The sequence below is a fragment of the Capsicum annuum genome, chromosome 7 (genome assembly GCF_002878395.1).
Source record: "Capsicum annuum cultivar UCD-10X-F1 chromosome 7, UCD10Xv1.1, whole genome shotgun sequence".
NCBI classification, from domain to species: domain Eukaryota; kingdom Viridiplantae; phylum Streptophyta; class Magnoliopsida; order Solanales; family Solanaceae; genus Capsicum; species Capsicum annuum.
This window is the reverse complement of record NC_061117.1, coordinates 31,015,716-31,038,261: the sequence shown is the minus strand read 5'-3', so window position 1 is coordinate 31,038,261 and position 22,546 is coordinate 31,015,716. Positions and strand designations below refer to the sequence as shown.

The 22,546-nt window shown below is 33.9% G+C and overlaps 1 protein-coding gene across 5 annotated transcripts; it reads left to right on the top strand.

Moving 5' to 3' along the window:
- Nucleotides 1-12,347: 12,347 nt before the first annotated feature.
- On the top strand, nucleotides 12,348-20,781 carry LOC107877756 (topless-related protein 4). Of its 5 annotated transcripts, none has more exons than XM_016724461.2 (26): nucleotides 12,348-12,404; nucleotides 13,073-13,174; nucleotides 13,549-13,728; nucleotides 14,057-14,170; nucleotides 14,274-14,432; nucleotides 14,553-14,745; nucleotides 14,822-14,948; nucleotides 15,088-15,200; nucleotides 15,426-15,594; nucleotides 15,722-15,831; nucleotides 15,929-15,998; nucleotides 16,171-16,244; nucleotides 16,333-16,428; nucleotides 16,551-16,646; nucleotides 16,941-17,068; nucleotides 17,166-17,400; nucleotides 17,477-17,644; nucleotides 17,742-17,825; nucleotides 17,938-18,084; nucleotides 18,262-18,372; nucleotides 18,447-18,626; nucleotides 18,843-18,971; nucleotides 19,078-19,173; nucleotides 19,537-19,725; nucleotides 20,001-20,167; nucleotides 20,269-20,781. In XM_016724461.2, exons 2-26 carry the CDS (start codon nucleotides 13,095-13,097, stop codon nucleotides 20,462-20,464), a joined length of 3,411 nt encoding a protein of 1,136 aa, XP_016579947.2. In that variant the 5' UTR covers nucleotides 12,348-12,404; nucleotides 13,073-13,094; the 3' UTR covers nucleotides 20,465-20,781. The 5 variants fall into 5 exon arrangements, with proteins under 5 accessions (XP_016579947.2, XP_016579946.2, XP_047249422.1 ...); XM_016724460.2 differs by having other exon boundaries at nucleotides 12,366-12,552; XM_047393466.1 differs by having other exon boundaries at nucleotides 12,370-12,423; nucleotides 15,091-15,200.
- Nucleotides 20,782-22,546: the final 1,765 nt, after the last annotated feature.

Genomic DNA, 22,546 nt, shown 5'->3' with positions numbered 1-22,546 from the left:
AAGACCTAAATAAGGCAGAATAGTTAAAACTCTAAGTATAGACTTTTAACCGCAAATTATCTATTGCCTTTTTCTTTTCCACGCCCCTAAAAAAACATTAATTAGCTAACTAACTAAAGGTATAAAAAAAATCGTCTTGAATTTCTAAAATAACAAGTACTTTAAAATAATTATTTCTAGAAATTATGACAAGTAATTTATAATGAAAAAAGTATTATATAAACAAATATGTCAAAGAAAAACATGATAAATAATTTAGAGTCAAGATACTAAATTGCAAGCTAATCTCCTCCAAGATCTCCTTTCTAGGAAATGTCGAGCTGTTATTACATTTATATTAGATTTTTTTTTTTTGGTCAAGACATTTATATTAGATTTCATAAATCTTCAAAATTAAATTTATATTAGATTTTGATGTTGTCATGTTTTAGGTATATGCCATTAAATTATAATTTCCTAATTAAAAAAAAATTGCTTCTTGTTATTCGTGCAATAAATGGTGAAATTTCAAAACGCACCATATAATAATTCCATACCTTTTGGGAGAAAAAAAATAAAGAAAAAAGGAAATTTTATTTTCTTCACTCAAAAGAAATTTACAAAAATAAAATTAGTTCAATTTAACAGAAATAATTATGATGTCCCTATCTAAAACAATCATGATCGTGCATCGTGTCAAATAACAATAAATTTTCTTGTTTATTTTCTCTAATTTGGGTTGCAAAATTTAATGCTACTTTAGTTATACCTTATATTCACCATCCAACATCAATAAAATCAATATTTCTACTATATAGAAGGGTGAGCCCTTGAATTCGTCATTTAAATCAAGGGTAAATCCGTCTTTCAGCTATAAGAAATATTTTTTCAACTTTTTCTCAATCGTTAGAACACTCCATTGCTCATCTCTTTCTTCCATTCTCCCACTTTCCTTTCACAAAATCATACAGCTTACTCTTTTTCTTCCTCAAGCTGTCAAACACCCTATTTTAGTTTGAATCTAATTGCTGGAAAAAAGGATGTTTCAATCTAATCATCTTCTTCATCGCTGAGCTCCTTCTTCTCCTCAGGTGAGCGCTCAAAGTTATTACTGTTATGCTTTCACTAGAAAGATTTCACCTTTATGTCGTTTGTTTCTGAATTTATTTTTCGCTTGAAATTGCACTATGTTAGCTCACTGCTAGAAACAAACGTTTTCCCTCTAAATTAATGAGAAATTTCTGTTTTAAATATGATTTTTCCATCAATTTATCACCGAATTAGCTCACTAGCTCATTGAAAAATGTACGGTGAAAAACATATGTCATTCAACAATCTTTTATCATTTTGTATACCACATATGGTTTTTTTGTATGTTGAAAGGATTCTGATAAGTTAATTCATAACAAAGCTCTCTGGCATTAAGAATGTCACTCTTTACTCCTATAAGCAGTTAAGAATTGCCACAAATGATTTTAGTGCTATGAATAAAATCGGAAAGGATGAATTTGATTATGTTTATAAGGTAATGACAAATCATTTTTGTAAAGCCCCGTAAAAATTCTAAGTCAAATTTAGCTCCTTAAGGCTTGATAAGGAAATCCAACACTTGGAAGAATTTTGCTAAGTGTTAGAAACACTTAGTTTCATCTTATACCTCCGAAACTTCGGGGATTTATTTGATGACCTTTTTGACCTCCGTTTTTCAATTTTCAAGTTGCGTTGTGATCGGGGAAGTCAAGATTACATCTCAAGTGAGTTTCAAAATTTTTGAAATCCGTTTAGGGCGTGTTTGGATTTCAAAACAGAAGCACCATGCAATTTCCATGCGTCGCATGCTCTATAGCATGCTTCAGAAATTTTCAGCATTTCAGGGTCAACTTCAAACGATCATAATTTCTTGAATATTTTGAACTGTGAGAGCTGCTATATATCGGAGCAAAGAGTTATGATCAATTTACTTCAGCCTATCAGCCTGAAAACAACATAGGACAGTTGTGTCTTTCTCTCTTTCTCCAGGGGTATTTTAGTCTTTTGCCCATCCTATATATATGCTCAAACACAGAATTAAGCCTAATTTAGAGTAGAATATACTCCCTTTTTCTCAAATTCTCTCAAAAATTATCAAGAACAAGTAAGGGTTCAATTGGGGGTTTCAAGATTCAAGCCAATTTCACGGTTAACTTTCACGGATAATCAATCTAAGGTATGCATAGTGCTCATTCATGGATTCTTTTCATCCATGGAACTCAAGAATCAAGTTTTAAGCTATGTATCATGAATATTTTGTTGTGGGATGTTTATCATCATGTTGTTGATGTTAAATTTAGTTTCAATTCCACGAGTTATTTCAAGAATCATGAAAACTAATTTATTTGTGGTATTATTCATATGATATTTATGTTGAGTTCTTGGGATTTGCAAGTTGGATGTTATACCCATCATATTGATATATGTTAATTGATGAATGAAATATCCATGTTTCCCGTGTGTGTTGAATCATGGCCATCATATGTTGAAAACCTTGAGATGTGAATTGGCGGTTATGGTCATGAATTGGGAGTATGTTATATATGCCTAAGTATAAAATCATGTCTTTCATGTGTTTGTGAAAATGTTCAAGTGAATGAATTGTGCCTTGTGATCCATTGGTGATCTAAATAATGAATTCATGTTAATACTACACGATCTAAATAATTTCCATGTTGATGCTATGTCTTGCAAGTGTTTGACAAATGGTTCATGAAAGTTAAGTAATGAAACTACATTATGTTAGCATGTATACAAGTTCATGTCATGCAAGTTAAATTAAAATTGTGAAATTATGATATGTTAGGATACATTCCTATTCATGTACAAGATTATGATTATCAAGTGCTTTCATGAAATCCCCAACTTATGGTATTATGAATTGCAGACTTTAGTCCTATGATCAAGAATTTTCATGATATGTCAGTTTCCTTCCATCGAGTCCTGGGGGTACTTGTACCCAAAAAATATGGCTGGGTGCCTAGAGCCATGTCATGTTTTCACGATACTCTCAGTCAATCCATGTTCAGTAGATTTCAGTCAGTCTCATGACTCAGGAAAACTTATTTACTCAGTACTCAGTAATCTACATAATCTCAGTAATATTTCATCAGTCTATGAAATTCAGTAAATCTCAGTATCAATACAGTTTAGTTCAGAGTTCAGTTCAGACATCAGTAAACTCAGTCAGCTAACAGAACTCAGTAGCATTTAGTCAGTTAACAGAATTCAGTAGTGTTTCGCTAGTCATCGGAACTCAATAAACTCAGTCTATGTTCAGTTCAGTTAAACAGAACAATCAGTAACAGTTCAGTTAATTCTAGTATAAACTAAGAAATCAGTTCACTGTTATTTAATTGGGAGTAGGATTCAGCACCGAGCGAACTCAAGGATGGGAACTCACCTGCCAGTAGAGGGTGTAATTCTTAGAAGCAGTCCTTGCGTTCCAAAACTATGTAGCCAGCATAGGTTGAGACATCAATACCTGTCAGTTGAGGGTAGATGAGGTGGCTTAACCTGTCAGATGAGGGTTCCCATCGTTCTCATTAGAGTACCTGCCAGATGAAGGTCACTCACAGCTTGTCCTTACCAGTGGTGCGGTATTGACACCCTTCTAATCAGGGCAGAGATTGGACCCCAGCTTAGCTATTATAGCATATTTAGGGTATGTCAGTTAGATAACTACTTCCCACAGTTTCAGTATCAATCTTAGTAAAAAAAACTCAAATAGTTCTTCAGGATATCAGGTCTGGCAGATAAAGTCAACTCAGATACAGTACGAAACTCAGCTAGTTTCATCAGATTCAGGACTGTCAGATACAGTCATTCATGTTATCAGTTATCAGAACTCATGTTATCAGATGTATCAGTTATCAGAATTCAGTTATCAGTCATGATATGTTATCAGTAAATACATGTCATCAGTATTCATACTCAGTAGTTATGTTATCACGAACTCAGTTTCAGGACTGTTATATACGGTCAATCAGATCAGTTCTTCATAATCAGAACTATCAGAAACAGTCATTTTCTTTATTAGTAATTTAACATCAGTTCCTCTTTATTCAGTAAACTCAAATGTCAGTAAATCAGTACGGGGAATTCAGTATCCAGTACTAGTACAGTTTCAGTTACAGTTATTATATATTCATGCATGTATTCTCACGTTCATATTAGTCAGTATTGTTCATACATATAAACCCCATGGATTCAGCCTACCTCACTTGCATACCAGTACATTCAAAGTACTAACGCATATTTTTCTCGCGCTATGGTGTCTTATACCATAGGTTTGGACGCACGGGATCCAGAGCTCCCTTAGCAATTTCAGAGTCAGCCAGCAGCAATAATTAACAGTGATTCCTCATCCTTCGAGGACAATTATGTTATTATTCATATCACTATTTTAGTTTTCAGTTTATTTCAGTAGACGGAGTTAGTTGGGAACATGTCCCCTCAACTCCTTATTCAGTTCAGTTTAGAGGTTTTCAGACTACAGCATGTCAGACAATTATTTCAGATTTATATTGGTATTGTTATACAATTTTTAGATATTATTTTATCAGATGTTTATTCAGATTTGAACCTTATGGCCTTACAGTATTATGTTTTCGCATATTTTATAGTATGGTTATTCAGTGCTCAGGTACAGATATAAGTCATGGGTTAACTTGTGGTCCTTCGAGGTCATGGACACCGTGTAGTATTTCGATTCAAAAAATTGGGGCGTTACAATTTTCTTTGTATCTCGTTATAAATTTGTGGTTAAAATATTATGTCTTAGAAGTCTTATAGATTTTTACTATACGCTATGAGCAGGGAAGGCTAAAAAGTGGAAAGATGGCTGCTATAAAGATTCTTTCAAGTGAATCAAAGAAGGGTGTCAGGGAGATCTTGACAGAAATGAAAGTAATTTTAGACGTCGAGCAAGAAAATTTAGTCAAACTCTATGAATGTTATATAGAAGACGGCTGCTGGATTTTGGTCTACAACTATCTTAAAAAAAATAGCCTTGCTCAAACACTTATTGGTAATTTTCTTTTTCTGGATCTCTCAGCTCTTAGTTGTTAAAGAGCGTTTTAGACCTAATATTTCCATCTTATTCCTATGTGTTTTACCTGTGAATTTCGTTCAGCTGACACTTCTATTCATGATTTCTCAATGGAGATATTTATCCACTATTAATGTTTCATTAGTTGACAATAAATACTTTATTGACCTTTCTTCCCAAATTAATTACGTCCTTTTAGATGTAGTTCTACACGTTCCCTGCGACTACTCTTGTGGCTCTATCATTACTTCCACAGTTTATTGCATTCTTCAGTGATGGAGAGATACTTATGGCTCCAAGCACTCTTTCTACCACTTTTCTTTCTTTTGGTAAGGTGTCGAAACCCTGCTTCCCAAACTTCTCTTATGATTCTCTTACATAGGCATGCAATTTCCTATTTATTTACACAATTCTTGTGAATTGCAGTCTTCAATCTTGCTTTCGCTTTGAGTGTATTGAGATTTCTAATAATGCACATATCATTGGAGGCTGGTAATACCACAACCATTGAGGTATTACATCTTTCTTACTTTTCGGTTGAAAGTTTAATGGTAAACTGATATCTGATTGTAAGGGAAAAACTATTGCTACAATTTGTTGTTTCTCTGTGTCTTGGGTTTTGTAAGGGTTGTTTGCTAGATTAAAAATTTGCTTTCTATCAAAATCACGAAGGTTACACTCTCTATATTTTCTCCATCCCACAAAAATAAACAACAGAGAAAATTGGAGTAGAGAGACTCTTCATGATTCTTGTTTTTGCCCACATTTTTTTAATATCAAAACTCAAATTTACCAAGAACCTTGATTTTACATGGAGGATCATTGGTGGCTTCCCATCGGAGAAATTACTCTGTAACTCTTCCTCATCTAGACTTAACAGAATAGAAAAGGGAGAATACAAAGTTGGTTATCCTTTTAATCGACTTCTTATCCATATTTGGATTTTATTCTTTTTTAATCACTATGCCCCGCAATTACTAGAGGTCGACTCCTGACATAGAATTCTTTTGTTGCCGTGTCACTTCAAATCAAACTTTAATCCTTCAAACTCCATTCTGAAATTGGGAAAATACATTTGCTATAGCTATTGCACCAAACTACATGGTTTATTCAAAGAAACCATAGCTTATTTACATCTTCTAATGAGAATCTTTCTCCAATTAATTGATTGAAGCTCAAAATCTTATTTTTAGATTCCAACTGCTCCTTTGAGGTCTCTGCTTGTGCTTTTTTTTTTTTATTTATATGACGTTTGATCTCAAGAAAGTAATTTATTTGCATGTGAAAATATGGTCGTATCATGTTATTCTACAAGATAGTCAACTTTATTAGGATGAAATAAATTAGAAATGAAAAATGTTTTGGAAAAGAAAAAATCACTCAAGAAATTTGAACTTGAAGTTTCTGCAGTTAATTAACCTATTTACTGACAGGATTCTGAGTATTCTTTGCCACATTAAAACACTTCTCATACATTCTGCAGACATATGGGAAAAAAACCACTCCAAAATGGCGTTATGTTCTTAGTCGAAAGCGGAATTTTGAATAGGTTAGTTGAGTTTGAAAGAGATTGATATTGTCATTTGTCTTCTTTTACAGAGGTGGATTTCAGTTGCAACGTGAAAACCGACGCATCTCATGTTGCATTATGATTTAAATTATAGGTAAAACTTGTGAGTTGTGTATAAAGGTACAAGATCAAGGGACATAATCTCTCTCTCTATTTCAAATTGGTAATGTTGCAAGAAAGGCAGTCTTTTCCCAGGTGTTATCCATGTTCTACATCTTTTGGGATTTATATATTTTGACACTGGATCGATAACTTTCAATTGTGCATGGCAATTAGGACAACTCTAACGTATACTTGTAGAAAATTGAACATAAACTTCTTTGTAGCAATAAAAGGGAAAAAATGAATACTTCTTTATGTACGGCTAGGACCAGTTAAGACAAATTCAGTTGTTAATTCAGAAAGTGTATATCTACTATATCTACACATACATACCACCCGCGTCTTAATCAACTTCTGAAAAGTGAGGATATCATATAAAGAAGTGGTGCATTGATGTATGCATGTTCTTCATAGAAAATCTTGGAACAAGAATTAATACACCTTCTTAACTTGCTTTCTTTAATTTGCATTATATCACGTTACTTTTAGAATGTATGATATTCCTCGGGGAACCAACCTGGTCAAAACAGTTGGTGCTTCTATTTATCTTGTTTTATTTTTTATTTAATATAAGGAAATATGGAGAAACTAATCAAGGAGACAAGATATTGCGTGAAATCTCAGTACCAAAATACTGAAAAGAGTGTGTGTAAGTGGTTGTGTTTGAATAACCTTAACCCAAAGTATTTATGTTGATTATCAACTTGACATACCTTTAGTAGTTTGAATCAGTAACACCAACTTATTTTTCACCTGTTTAACACTTTCCAGTCAATTAGTATTGGTCCTTGATACATTCTCCTATAAAGATCACAAATCTGCATTAATTTCAAAAAGGGATCACAGGGCCAATATGTTGATCCCTTATTCCCTTTATCTGGAACATATGAAGAATACATTATGAATGTCAAATCTATGTTGTTTGTCTTGAAAGGAGGTATCGGTGTTTTCCACAAATAAACATGTTACTGGTACAAAGAACCAAATCCTATGTGTTTCTAGCCTAAGCTGTTTGCTTGTATTTTTCTGGTTGCTCAAATCCATGTACAGTTGTTTGATGTCTTCTTTATCTAGAGTTTCTTATTTCATTTGTGGTACTATTGCCTTTTTCTATGTCATATGTTAAATTCATTACATTTTGTCCTCTTAAGGTTTTAATTATATGTATCAGGTTTTTGGCCTGGACAAGCATTATTGGTTCATCCCTGCTTACTCAAATGAAAATTTAATAAGAATACCTGCTCTCCATGGTCTTGAATACCCTATCCCACGTGATTACATCTACGGGCTCTATGCATAACCTAAAGAAAGATATAGTAGAGGATCAAGCAGCCAGCCAAATAATGCAATGATGTATCGATAATATGCATTTCGCTCGAGTATCCATTTGGAAAAATGGGTTGTGTAAGATAAAAGTTTTGCTTATATCTCAAGTATGATAACAGATTTTCTTGTAAGATCAAATGCTTGATTAGAAATATAGATTGATTGGATTGGCTATGGCAGGTGGTGGTGCATATCTTGTCTACAAAAACAGATAGAAGGTAAGTTTAAAAATCGTTTGAATTTATATTGTTGATTGGTGATAGTAACTTTTTTTATAGTATTTGACCTTTTCTAGGAAACTCTTGGTGAAGTTAGTAATGACCTTTTACATTACTTTTGAAGTTTTAATTTATAATTGATGGATAGAATATTCTCAGTAGTTACTGTAGGAAGGTAGTTTGCTCAAATTAAATCGGTTAACCATATTTGAGAAGGAGCTGTCCTAAATGTCCACTTCCACCGCTTCTCTCTTAGTAGTATATTAAGAATAATAGAAATTATCTTTGCTGAGGGAGGTAGAAGTTATTTTTTAAAATTAGTCAAGATGTACGCAAGCTAACCCGGACAACATGATTATCCAAAAAAGAAATTAAAGAAATTAATATGCATATGTACTGATTTTCTCTTGTTGTTCTTCCATTATCCGTTGGATAAAAGAAGAAATTAGTTGAATATATTTGTTTATCTATGTCAACATATACATATTTGATGATACTTAGTTAGTTAATCATGTCCTTAGCTTGGTACTAATGATGGAATACAGAAACACAAAACTTGACAATGCATGCTTCCTATCCAATCTTCATTTAAGACGTTTGCTAATGGACATTGCTTGATTGTTTGAGCACACTAATATTCCTTTGTTATTACTTCCTCAGTCATACATGGATTCTAAGATCAGGGCTTGCCGTTGGACAACCAAAATTAAGTCCCAAATCACGTAAATGAGGAACATGAATTAAATACAGATTCGGCATGCCACCAAGTATCCAAAATAAAGTCCAAATGTTGCCAAGCTCGCATTGCAATAGTCCAAATATTGCCAAGCTTGCATTGCCACTGGAAAATATTGTTAGTAATTATTCTTCTGAAAAATTGAATGAAGTGGCACATTCAGTTGCCTTTTTTTTGCAGCAAAGAGTATTCTAAAGTTATTCAGATTGTTTAACAAGGGACATATTTTTCTATTGCTTCTAGCATTTGGACAGATGAAAATAATATCTGCTCTTTTTATTTGATTGCAACTGCACTAATTCCTTATTAGATATCATCTAAGTAGTTCATATTATTTCGGGTTATATATAGTTTCTATAGTGATAATTTCTAAGCCCGATGATCAGGCCCTTGAATAACTAGGATAGTTGTTGGATAACTACATTAGTTGTCTGAACAACTTCACGCAATTGTTGAACAACTTCTCTCAGTTGTCGAACAACTACGCCTAGTTGTTCAACTTCGTGCAATTGTTGAACAACTTCTTTCAGTTGTCGAACAACTACGCTTAGTTGTCTGAACAACTTCGCATAGTTATCGAACAAAGGAACGACAAAAAAGATCAAATAATGCACATACATATGAAAAGAAGATTAAAAGACAACTATGAAGGGATTTTAGGAGGACAAAGGTAGTATCATTACCAACAAATTAACATAAATATTCTTTTGATAATTTTTTTATTTCATTTAAATAGTTTAAAATTATTATTTTATTAATTTGATTTTACGAAGAAAACTTATGTGATATCTCCTTTTCACTATTTAAAGCATGTTAAAGCAACAACTTGACGTTGCTCCTCCTGCTTTAGTTATGAATTTTAAGGAAGAAAATAAGTAACACCATGACATTTTTTTTGCTCATATCATATGTACTATAATTTCTATATAATATCCGTCACAAATTCTTCAGAAATGATGTATTATTAAAGGATCCCGTGCAGGTGTAATGATATTTTTGAAAAGTCATTATCATTAATTTATTAATCAACAATCATTTAAAATATAATAAAATAATATTATATTTTCATTATTTTCTTCTTTTTGCTACTCCCACCGTTTTTCTTCTTCTTTTTATTTAATAGTTCTACACTTTCATTTTTATCCTATCGACTATACCTCATTATATCTTGATTATATTATTAATAAAAATGAGATCATTTTATATTTATTTTATTGTTAATTTTTTTATTTTTTTCTTATTTATTTATTGTACAAAAATGAATGTGTCAATTACTACTCTTTCAGTTATTTATATTTTTAAATATAAACTATGAATATTAATATTAATTAATCAATATGTGTTTGAGTGATTAATTTGTATCTCAATATATTAGCATATTGCAAAGTTACTAATGGTAGAGTAACTTTTTGTGTTTGAATACTTGTACAATTGATATTTTTGTGTTTCTATCTAATTTTTTTTTACACTCCCTCTTGCTAAAGTTTGTACGACTAACATTTTAATATTTATTGATTACATATGCAGAATTAATGTTATGAAATATAAATCGGAATCATCTAAAGGCTCTATTGGCTTTGATTCTCGCATATCGTCATTAAAAAGAATACATGATTTCATGGCTTGCTGAAATTAACCATAAGTAAAGATATCTCTTTTATATGTAGAATTTATGTATTTAGACGACTTAATTTTATGTGCTTCTTTTGATTTTATTTCTTATTTGTTCATTATTTTATGTAAAAGATTGTTTTTCTTTATTTCTTTTTCTTATTTTTTGGCAAGTATAGGGGATGATAAATGTCATGATTAAGAATGTTAAATAAAAACTCTAATTATTTTATTGTCATTATTTCTTAAAGCATTTAAAGAATCAGTAGGTATAATCTTAAATTATACTTTCTTATGTAGAGTTGACTAATTGAGAAAGAAAATTTAAACGTAAATTGTCAATTTAATGTTTCAAATTTTGTTTCAATGAATAAACGTAAATTGTGTTTAAATTTTCTAAATTAGTTGCTAAGGAGTATAATTCTCTCTACCAAAGAAGGGGAAAAAGAACGATTTTTCTCATTTTTGGACAATTTATAGTATTATATTCTTCTATCAAACATAACCAATTATTCCTTTCATCCCAAATTAATCTTAATTTGACTGAACACGAAATTTATTTTAAATTTTTTAAAATTATATAGTTTTAAATTAAAGATAAGCACAATCTTTTAAATTGTATAGTTTTAAATTTGTCACCTGTAGAATATTAAGATTAAAAAAACTCACTAAATGTATTATTTCTATGTTCAATGAATAATTAATTCACTAAAATAAACCCTAATAAATATTTTTGTGAGACGTGTGCGAAGTCAATATAGATTAAGTAAAATAAAACAGAGTGTGAATGTAATTTTTTAAATCTCATATTTTTAAATATGTCACACTGAATATTGAAATTGAAAAACTTAATTACTCCTTTTATAACAGACAGAAAAGAAAAGTAAGATACTTAAATCGATACAAAAAAATAAAATAGAGTGCAAATGTAATCTTTTAAACCTCGTATTCTTAAATTCGTCACGTTGAAAATTGAAATTGAAAGAATTTCTCCTTTTATAACAGATAAAAAAAGAAAGTAAGACACTTAAATTAATATAAAAAAAAAACTAAAATAGAGTGCAAATATAATCTTTTAAATCTCGTATTTTTGAATTTATCATGTTGAATATTGAAATTAAACAACTTACTCTTTTTATAACAGATTAAAAAAAAGTAAGACACTTAAACCGATATGGAAAAAACTAAAACAGAGTACGGATATAAATTTTTAAATCTCATATTTTTAAATTTTTAACGTTGAATATTAAAATTAAAAAACTTACTTCTTTTATAATAAATTAAAAAAGAAAGTAAGACAATTAAATTGATATAGAAAAACAAAACAAATTATACAATCTTTTAAATCTCATTTTTTTTTTTTAGATATGTCACAATGAATATTAAGATTGAAAAATTTATTAGCATATTAAAAAGGAAAGTAAGACACTAAAAAGAAAAAACTAAAACTAGTATTCCTTTTAAGTCGGTGCATGCACATTGAATTGAAAACCTACAATAAGAAAACACCGAATCATTTCCGTTCTACCTCGAAATCCCCGCATTTTCTCAAAATTAAGAGACGTATTAAACTACCATATAAGTAGCATCAGTTATCCTTAAAAATAGCATATGTAGATCTGCTTATTATGATAATTAATTGTGGTGATAAGCACAGTAACTTATTTTTTTTTTTTAATATTCCAACTCTACTTATCACCCTTTCCCCCTATTTATATGTCTGTTCCCCACCTAGCCCTACTCACACATGGTCTCTTTCTTCCATTCTTCATTATTAAAAAAGTGAGCAACAAAAATAAAAGTACTCTAATTCTGCCCTTTTTTGGTTTCTCTCTCTAACTTTCTTGTTTCTCTCTCTATATATATACACACAGAAAAAAAAACCCTTGGATCTATTTTTTTTAATAACTCTCTCACTCATTATTTCAAGGTATAAAAAAAAAATATGTTGTGTATGTATGTATGTGTATATTTTTTTCGTTGTTTTCTTTCTCTATATTATGTATATACGTGCATGTGTATGTGTTTGGTGGGTTTAATTTTGAAGAAATTTTGGGTCTTGTGGGGAGTATTTGATTTTTTATTTGGAATTTTTTTTGGAGGGGTTTGGATTTTTTTTTTGAGGGGGGGGGGGGGGGGGGGTGGGGGGGGCGGATATTTGTGTATTTTTATTGGGATTTTTGGGGCAGTTAAATTTGATGAATTTTTATTTTATTTTTTTTGGGGGGGTGGGGGGGATTTTGTGAAATTGATTAAATTTTTGTGGGTTGCACTTGAATTTGGTGAATTTTTTATTTTTTTTTTCTTTTGGATTTTTGTGAAATTGGTTTGTTTTTGGTGGGTTGAAGTTGAATTTGGTGAATGTTTGATTTTCCTTTTTGGTGAATTTGGTGAATTTTTGATTTTTGAATTTTTATGAATATTTTTTTTGTTTGTTTGTGTTGTTGCAGGTGAGTGAGGAAAAAGGGAGAGATGTCTTCGCTGAGTAGAGAGCTTGTGTTTTTGATACTTCAGTTTCTTGATGAAGAGAAATTCAAAGATGCTGTTCACAAGTAGGGTTTTCTTCTTCTTTTAAGAAATTAATTTTAAATCTTTTTTCTGATTTTTTGCATAATATTTTGTGGCTGCTGTAAAATGTGTGAGATAGAAAAAATGTTGATTTATTTCTTAAATTTTTTTGGGAGGTTTGGGGATCTAAAATTGTTGTGAAATTATGTGGGTGAGTGAGAAATTAGCTGAATTGATTGATGGTTATTAATTATGTTTGTGAATGGGAGGTTTCTTTTTTTGTCTTTATATATATGCCATTTCTGACCAAATTAAATGAAAAGAATTTATGATTTGTAATAATGGTTGTTGTGGTTTTGTGTGGTGGTAAATGTTATGTTGTTATTAATTTTTATGTTCTCTTCTTGGTGCTGTGAAGATTGGAACAAGAATCTGGATTTTACTTCAACATGAGGCATTTTGATGAAATGGTGGCAAATGGCGAATGGGATGAAGTGGAGAAATACTTATCTGGGTTCACTAAGGTTGATGATAATCGATATTCCATGAAAATTTTCTTCGAGATCCGAAAGCAAAAGTATCTCGAAGCGCTGGATAGGTTGGTTTGATTTTTTTTTTCTTCTATTTAGATAGATGCTTGTTATGTGTTCGGTAATTTCAAGAGCCGAGGGTCTCAACCTCCCAAGGTTGGGGTAAGGTCTGTGTACACGCTACCCTCCCAGACTCCACTTGTGGAATTACACTCTGCATGTTGTTGTTGGAATTACAGCCTCTCTACTTCTTTAGAGGTAGTGGTATGGACTGCGTACATTCTACCCTCCCTAGACCCCACTAAGTGGGAATATACTGGGTTTGTTGTTGTTGTTGTTGTATGTTGTTATGTGTTCGATTATTTTTCTGTGATCTGTTTTTTCATTTTCTTCTAGGAACGATCGTCCTAAAGCTGTTGAGATCCTAGTTAAGGACTTGAAGGTGTTTTCAGCTTTTAATGAAGAGCTTTTCAAAGAAATAACACAACTTTTGACTCTTGAGAACTTTAGGTACTTCAAGGGTTTCGCTTAGAGATTGCTATTTCGTCTATCTCCTAAATGTTTTCTTTATCAATTTTCAAATGGTTCTTGTTTTGTATGCAACAACTTTCAGGGATAACGAGCAATTATCTAAGTATGGAGATACCAAGTCTGCTAGGGATATAATGCTTCTGGAACTCAAGAAATTGATAGAAGCAAATCCCTTGTTTCGCGATAAGCTGACCTTTCCCACCTTGAAGAACGCGAGGCTGCGGACATTAATCAACCAGAGGTTTATTTCTAAAGAGCATTAGACTTTTAAATACTAGTACTTCACTGTTGGTTCTTGTTTTTGTCGCCTTTTATATATAGTGTAGTTGCTTATACACATAGGTGCCCCATATTCTTGCAGTTTGAACTGGCAGCATCAGCTTTGCAAGAGCCCGAAGCCTAATCCTGACATAAAGACCTTATTTGTGGACCATTCTTGCGGTCCGTCACAGCCAAATGGTGCACGGGCTCCATCCCCAGTAACTCATCCGCTCATGGGAGCTGTTCCGAAGCCCCCCGGAATGTTTCAACCTCTGGGTCCTCATGGTGTAAATGTAAGTAGAAAAAGCAAACTTGCTAAATTCATTTTTAAAATCATGACCGATGGTAGATTGAAATTTGTTCCTTCAGCCTTTCCAGCAAGCACCTGCACCTATGCCGAACGCTCTTGCTGGGTGGATGACTAATCCTTCCCAAGTCTCTCATCCTTCTGCTTCTGCTGGACCAATAGGTTTTACGTCTCCGAATAATGCAGCAGGTATTATACGTATAGCACAGCTTTGAAATGATTCTAATGAGGTCCATCAATACTAGTGTGACTGCTGGTTCATCCAACCCCTTCCCCTGTAAAGAGTTAGCCATAAACTGATACTTTCTGTATGTGCTACTTATTTTAGCAGCAGCTATGCTAAAGCGTCCGAGGACTCCTACAAATAACCCAACAATGGACTATCAAACAGCTGACTCGGACTTGTTAAAGAGATCAAGACCTTTTGGAGTATCAGATGAAGTATGGTATCGTAATCTTGAATTGCTTACAGATTAATATGTATTTAACTGAGCTGTGGTGACATTAGAAACTGTGATGGCAATCTGCTCAAATTTTAGGGATCTGTCTGTTGCTTTATGACAATGTTGCTTATTTCACTTCACGTGGAGATTGAGTTGGAAGTTCTGTGTGTTTGATGCCTTTGTATTTTAAGAGAAACATTGATTTTATTTAAATTGATTACAGGTAAATAATATGCCTATCAATATTTTGCCTGGTAGATACACCGGACAAAGCCATGCTCAAAGTTCGTACTCATCTGATGATTTGCCCAAGGCTTGTGTAATGACTCTAAATCAGGGTTCAGCAGTCAAGAGTATGGATTTCCATCCAGTGCAGCAGGTTTTGCTTCTTGGTTAGTATTCACACAGTAAAATTAATTTTCTTTAATTCATTTCTCTCATTTTGAATTTAGATTTATTTTTATGTTACAGCAATTGTATACTTGTTTTGGGCCGGGACTGATTGTTCTTCATTTTCAGTTGGTACTAGCACAGGAGAGATTATGATTTGGGAACTGGGTGCTAGGGAGAGGATTGCTCACAGAAGTTTCAAGATTTGGGATCTTGGACAATGTTCAGTGGGTTTGCAGGTATTCGTGAAACTTGTTGATTGCTTTCACATTTTTTATCACGTATGGTGATTTATAAGTCTCAGAGTTACCAATTTATTATCTGAATAATAACCAGGCGTCCATGGCAAATGAGTACTCAGCATCAGTTAACCGTGTAATGTGGAGTCCTGATGGCACTCTGTTTGGTATGTCGGCCAGATGCTTTTACGAAATTAACTCTTGGAACCTTATGTTTTCTATGAATGATAAAGCTTGTTGCAGTAGTTCATCATACTACTGAAAGCTAAATTTGTTTTGACCGAATTGCAATAATTGGCCTAAACTCTCTTTTTTTGCTTTCTGTTGCTTCATCATTAGGTGTTGCATACTCTAAGCACATTTTGCACATCTACTCCTACCATGGTGGCGATGATCTTAGAAACCACCTTGAGGTATGTGGATTTTGTAGCCCTTTCGAAATTCAACCGCTTTCTTTCTTCTTCTAAATGAATATGGACCTTGACTGAGCCTTATGTGCAGATTGAGGCTCATACAGGAAGTGTCAATGATCTTGCCTTTTCCTACCCTAATAAACAGATCTGTATTGTTACCTGTGGGGATGACAGGCTTATTAAGGTTTGATATGTTACGTGCTTTGACTCTCAGGTTGTGTAAGGGTTGGACTTCCTCCACTCCCTTCATCTTTTTATGTCGACTGGTTATGAGCACTGTAATAATCAACTATTTCTTGTCCACAGGTGTGGGATGCCGTGTCAGGGGCTAAGCAATATACTTTTGAGGGCCATGAGGCACCAGTTTATTCAATATGTCCACATCACAAAGAAAGTATTCAGGTTAATCATGCTCCTCCTATTGAATTATTAGAAAATTGATTGTAACTTATTAGATGATCTTTTTCCATTTCCCGGTACAATTTCCTCCTCCATATATGATTTTGAAGACACAAGTTTTCTGGTATTGTGATATGCACAAGAGCATTAACGAGTAATAAAAGATTACAAGGCAGCTCAGCAAGCATGAATTCAAAAACGCTTCTCTTTTGCTGTGAAGATCTAATTTACTTGTCTTTAGTGATATTCTTTTATCTAACTTTTTGGGTCTTCTGCTCTTCTTTTCCCCCTTCTCAGTTTATCTTCTCAACTGCAATTGATGGGAAAATAAAGGCGTGGTTATACGATAACATTGGTTCAAGAGTTGACTATGATGCACCAGGTCATTCATCAACAACAATGGCCTATAGTGCCGATGGAACAAGGTTTGCATATCTCAATATCTTCCATAACTATGCATGATGTAATTTTTTTACTTTCTCTTGGCTAAAGTTTGTGTTATAATGAAATTTTGGCTTGCAGGTTATTCTCATGTGGGACTAACAAAGAAGGAGAGTCATATCTTGTTGAATGGAATGAAAGTGAAGGAGCTGTAAAGCGTACATTTATTGGTCTGGGGAAGCGTGCAGGTGGGATTGTGCAATTTGACACCACTAAAAACAGATTTTTGGCAGCTGGTGATGATTTCATTATCAAATTTTGGGATATGGACAATACTAACATTCTGACGACTGCTGATGCTGAGGGTGGCTTGCCGGTAAATGTCAGTCAACCATTTCTTTACCAACCCAACCATGTCTTTTTTACTTAGACATTTTACCACTTTTCCCCAGGCTTCTCCATGCCTCCGATTTAACAAGGACGGAATGTTGTTGGCTGTTTCAACTAGTGACACTGGGATAAAAATCTTAGCAAATGCAGATGGTGTCAGGCTTTTAAGATCCATGGAAAATCGCCCATTTGATGCTTCTTCTAGAGTAGCCTCGGCTTCTGTGGCGAAGGTAGATGGATCGATGCATTTCCTTTCCTTGTTTTTTAATGTTGAAAATATTAATGTGCAATATTAAGCTGTCGATAAAATGCTTTACCTGTATGCAGCCCACCATGGTGGGAAGTTTTGGGCCTCCTAGCACTTCTGTTACCGCAAGCTTTGTAGATCGAGTAGTGCCAATGGCATGCATGGTTGGTGACACTTTCTAATTAAATGGAGACTTTCTTAGTGCAGTTCATACTTTTATCTTTTGGGACTTTTGACCCTTTGTTGATCAGCCCCTTTATTTTGACTTCTTGGTAGAATGGTGAAAATCGCAATTTAGGTGATGCAAGGCCAAGAGCGGCAGAAGAGCCTCTTGATAAATCTAGAATCTGGAAACCTACTGAAATTAATGAACCCTCACAATGCAGATCCTTGAAGCTTCCAGACAGTGCAACAGCACCAAGGGTATGAGTTGTTGCTTAAATAAAACCATGACCAAAGTTTTTGCCTGTGAAAAATTTCTAGATGAGTTATGAGGTTGCATCATTGCTTGATCTGTCAAGGCTCATGTCATTTTCCATTTAAGCTGAAAAAGGTAGTCCTTTTTTCTAATATTTTCCAGTTTCCTTTTTTATATTTCAGGTTACAAGGTTGATATATACAAATTCAGGATCGGCTATATTGGCATTAGCTTCCAATGCTGTGCACAAACTTTGGAAATGGTCCAGAAATGAGCGAAACCCAACAGGGAAGGTATTGGTTTTTATAACGTTAACTCTCTTCTGCAAATATATATCATTACAGCTCATTGTGCAATTCTCTTATAGGCTAATACAAGTGTTGTCCCACAACAATGGCAACCTTCAAGTGGGACTCTGATGACAAATGATACTAATGACACAAATCCTGAAGATGTTGTTCCATGTTTTGCACTCTCAAAGAATGACTCCTACGTCATGTCAGCTTCTGGAGGAAAAATATCGTTGTTTAATATGATGACTTTCAAGGTAAGACGCCATGTCTTTTTTTTCCTGAGCTGTCCACAAGTAATTTGGTTGCATATGGTATGAAAGAGAAGAAACTTTGAGCAACTTGCACTCTAGCTTTAGCCTAGCAGTCCAGCTAAGAAGCTACGATTCAAGAATTATTTGCATGAAGTTATAATAATTTTACTTCATTTTGCTTTCCACTTAATCTCTGTATTGTTTCTGCTGCAAATGCAGACCATGACAACATTTATGCCCGCGCCACCTGCAGCAACCTTTTTGGCATTTCATCCTCAAGATAACAATGTTATTGCCATAGGGATGGATGACTCCTCCATCCAGATATATAATGTCCGAGTTGATGAGGTTGAGCTATTCAGACATTTGTTCATTTTGTGATTTTCAGAATAGTACTAATTCAGTATTTAGTTGAAATTTGTTTGTTGACATTATGTGTGATTCAATTGTGAAGGTAAAAATAAAGCTCAAAGGACATCAGAAAAGAATAACTGGGCTTGCTTTTTCAAATTCTCTCAACGTGCTTATATCTGCAGGAGCTGATTCTCAGGTAAATTTTGTTGGTATAGTTGTACTTTTGGTTGAAAAAGCCTATTTTATATGTTCTTCCCCAAGTCTTATGGTAAAATGAGTTCAGCATGGAACTATTTGGAGGTTGATAGTTGAATTTTGATTGAGAGGAAGTGTTTTTTTATGGGTGGCGGTGAGACTTGATTACCCTACATAAAAGTATAAACTGTTAGGGAGACCATTTTATTTGTTTTAACTTATGTCTGGCAACTAAAGGTAGTTCTTGTTTTGGTAACTCGGACAACTTCACCACAATCATATTATAGCTTTTTACAAATCTTTTCCTTATGAGAGCTCGTGTAATTGTAATGTTTTGCATCACGAGGTTACTCTGTTTCCACAGCTATGTGTTTGGAGCAGTGATGCTTGGGAGAAGCAAACAAGCAAATACTTGCAGATTCCTGCTGGGCGTGCAGCGGCTCCTCAAGCAGATACCCGTGTACAATTTCACCAGGATCAGACACAATTGTTGGTAGTGCACGAAACACAGATAGCCATATTTGAAGGTCCTAAACTGGAATGCCTCAAGCAGGTGCAGATTCCCTTCTCTAAACCTTTCCAATCCCAAGTTTAAAATCAGAATACATATAGCTTGAGTTGCAGTGATTAGAATTCTGTTCCCTTCGGCTTGTCACCTGTGGGTTCTGGATTCTGTTTCTGGTGAAATTCGTAAACCTTATTTACATCATGAATACTGAAAGAGTATCAGAATGTGCACATTATTACTTCAATATCCTTTACTGTATGTTTCCTTCTTGTTGTTCTGCTAAGTTCAAGTCTGATGTTGGATTTTTCCTCTTGGAACAGTGGGTCCCTAGAGAAGCAAGTGGGCCAATTACACATGCAACATATTCTTGTGATAGCCAGTCCATATTTGTTAGTTTTGAAGATGCAAGTGTAGGTGTTCTCAGTGCTTCTACACTGCGGTGGAGATGTCGGATCAATCCTACTTCCTACCTTCCCGCCAATCCAAGGTTGTGATTGAAAACTGCTGCCTGCCTTTATTTATTTCAAAATCTGGTCATGAAAAAACTCCAAAAATGTGTTTTTTCTCATTTTAGAAATTTGTTTGCAGTTCAAGGGTGCATCCACTTGTTATCGCTGCACATCCATCTGATCCAAATCAGTTTGCATTGGGACTAAACAATGGTGCTGTAATTGTACTTGAGCCGCTTGAGACTGAAGGCAAATGGGGAACCTTACCTCCAACAGAAAATGGTTCTGGGCCAAGCACTTCAGGTGCTGCAAATTCAGATCAACACCAGAGGTAGTGTTACCTCGTGGAAACATGCTGGCAGGTTTTGTTGAAAAGACTTAGTGTATGTACTGCATCGCGTTGTTTTTCAACATCCTTCCAAGCTTCTAGATTAGCCAGTGTAGTTATAGAAAAGCTGAATTTAGATTATGTAGAGAGTTTGTTTACTAGAGTTACACCAGTTCACTGATGATGGTAATTTGTGGACGTGTAAATGTAGTAGATGGTGTTTTGCATCAGTAATCTGGAAATCTGAATTAGTTGGAGATGACAAACAATTGTCTTGGTGTCTATGGTTCTTTTTCTTCTATACTAAGAAGGATGATTTCCAAATTGTTTTTTTCCTTTTTTACTGAAAGTCACATGTCCAACAAAGTGGAGAATGTGAAGTGAAAACTTGAATGGTGCAAGGAGTCCAGCAAAATTTTCTTTTATTATCTTTTGGCTTTCACAAGAGAGCACTTCTTCTTAACATTGGAAGACACTGCAGTCATTTTGTTGGTAAAAAACTTACATTATCTCACCCTCAATATGAGATAAAAATAACTCTACAATCTTGGGAGGAAAGTTATTCCACAATTTTATCCTAGCCAAACATGGAATGAACTCGTCATAAACATAATCCAAATATTAGTTGTCCCTTATTCCTCGGACCAACCGAGCACTTGGTTCAAACATCACTATCTATCGACGACTTAACAAATCATACATAACTAAAAAGGGTAAAGATCGTAATCTTCCAGCCATTTTGCAACCTTGATTCTTCTGCTAGCTTTGCTATGAATTTCTTGAATGATCCCTTTAATCACATGATTAAGCTGCTCACTGCTGTTGCTTCTTTTGGGAATGTCCTTATATTCCTTTCTCTCCAAATAAAGTAGACTTATTGCTAGCATCATCCTGAGCTTTGGGGGACTTTGCTAGCCATATTCCTGTTCCTCTTTCCATCTCATAGAATTTCTACAAATGTCAAGCCACAAGCAATTTCTTCCATATATGAGATGATACTTTGCACTTGGAGAACAGGTGAGACATTCTCTGCAGCTACTTCATATAATGGACAAAACTGATCTGTATTAATGTCCCATTTGAACAACCTATCTTTAGTATGGAGTCTATATTTTGTGCCGACATTCGCATACAAAGATTCATTTAGGAAGTCCAAAGTTATTCCCATTTGAATAATTAATTCCGGGATTAATTTAGAAAAGGAGCTTATCGTTCATTTGTGTAACAAAATGCAGGAAATGTATTTCTATTTATAACCCACAATTCTTGGGCACAAAGCAATTTTTGGGCCCTACAAGACTTGGGCACAAAGGTTTTACACTTGCCACAACGAAACTTCTTGATACAACTGTCCTTTATGTTAGTTTTCTGCCAAGTTACTTTATGAACATGTAAGTTTGCACAAAATTTATCTCATTTACTGAGAATTTTGCTTGAAAAGAAATAGTTTAGTGGCTTGAAGGATTTTTTTGAATAATTCAGGATACTTTTTCTGGAATATCCACCAGCATATTCCTTCTCTTCTCATGATAGTGGTGAATCCTCCTACCCATAGCTTGTCCTTCTTAGTGCATATGTTCCAAAGAACTAAAGAAACTTGCTAACTGTAATTTTGTTCCATACAAAGATGTCAAGAATGTACAGCCCTCCTATAGTTCTCTTGGATGCTAGAAGAGCCTTCTTAGACAGATGAGTCCCACCAGTCCATAGGAAGCTTCTACAATTTGCTTCAATCGCCTTCGCAACTTCCTTTGAGAGAGCAAAAGATTTGTGCCAAAACAAGACTAGTTTGATCAATTGTGTTCTCCCTGCATACAACAGAAATCTAGTAGTACAGTTTTTGGTTTTGCTTTGTATCTTCTCTTACAAAGGTTGGCATTGGACAATGGAAAACTTCTTTGTGCTTAGGGGACTTTTCAGATACCTAAATGTCAACTCCCCCATACTGAAACATGCATATATCTAATTTATTGTTGAGCATATGCAAGAATTCCTCCACAGTAGATGGAACTATCAGAAGTATTAGCAAAAACTTCATTTTTCTCATTTTTCTGATCATGTTTTTTAAAAAATTCACTTAATTCATTGA

What these genes read in the sequence shown, in the direction of transcription:
- LOC107877756 (XM_016724461.2), top strand. Translation starts at nt 13,095, where the DNA reads ATGTCTTCGCTGAGTAGAGAGCTTGTGTTTTTGATACTTCAGTTTCTT. An exon ending in TAGTGCCAATGGCATGCATG is followed by an intron (nt 17,826 to 17,937) that starts GTTGGTGACACT and finishes ACTTCTTGGTAG; the next exon opens with AATGGTGAAAATCGCAATTT. An exon ending in TTAATATGATGACTTTCAAG is followed by an intron (nt 18,627 to 18,842) that starts GTAAGACGCCAT and finishes CTGCAAATGCAG; the next exon opens with ACCATGACAACATTTATGCC.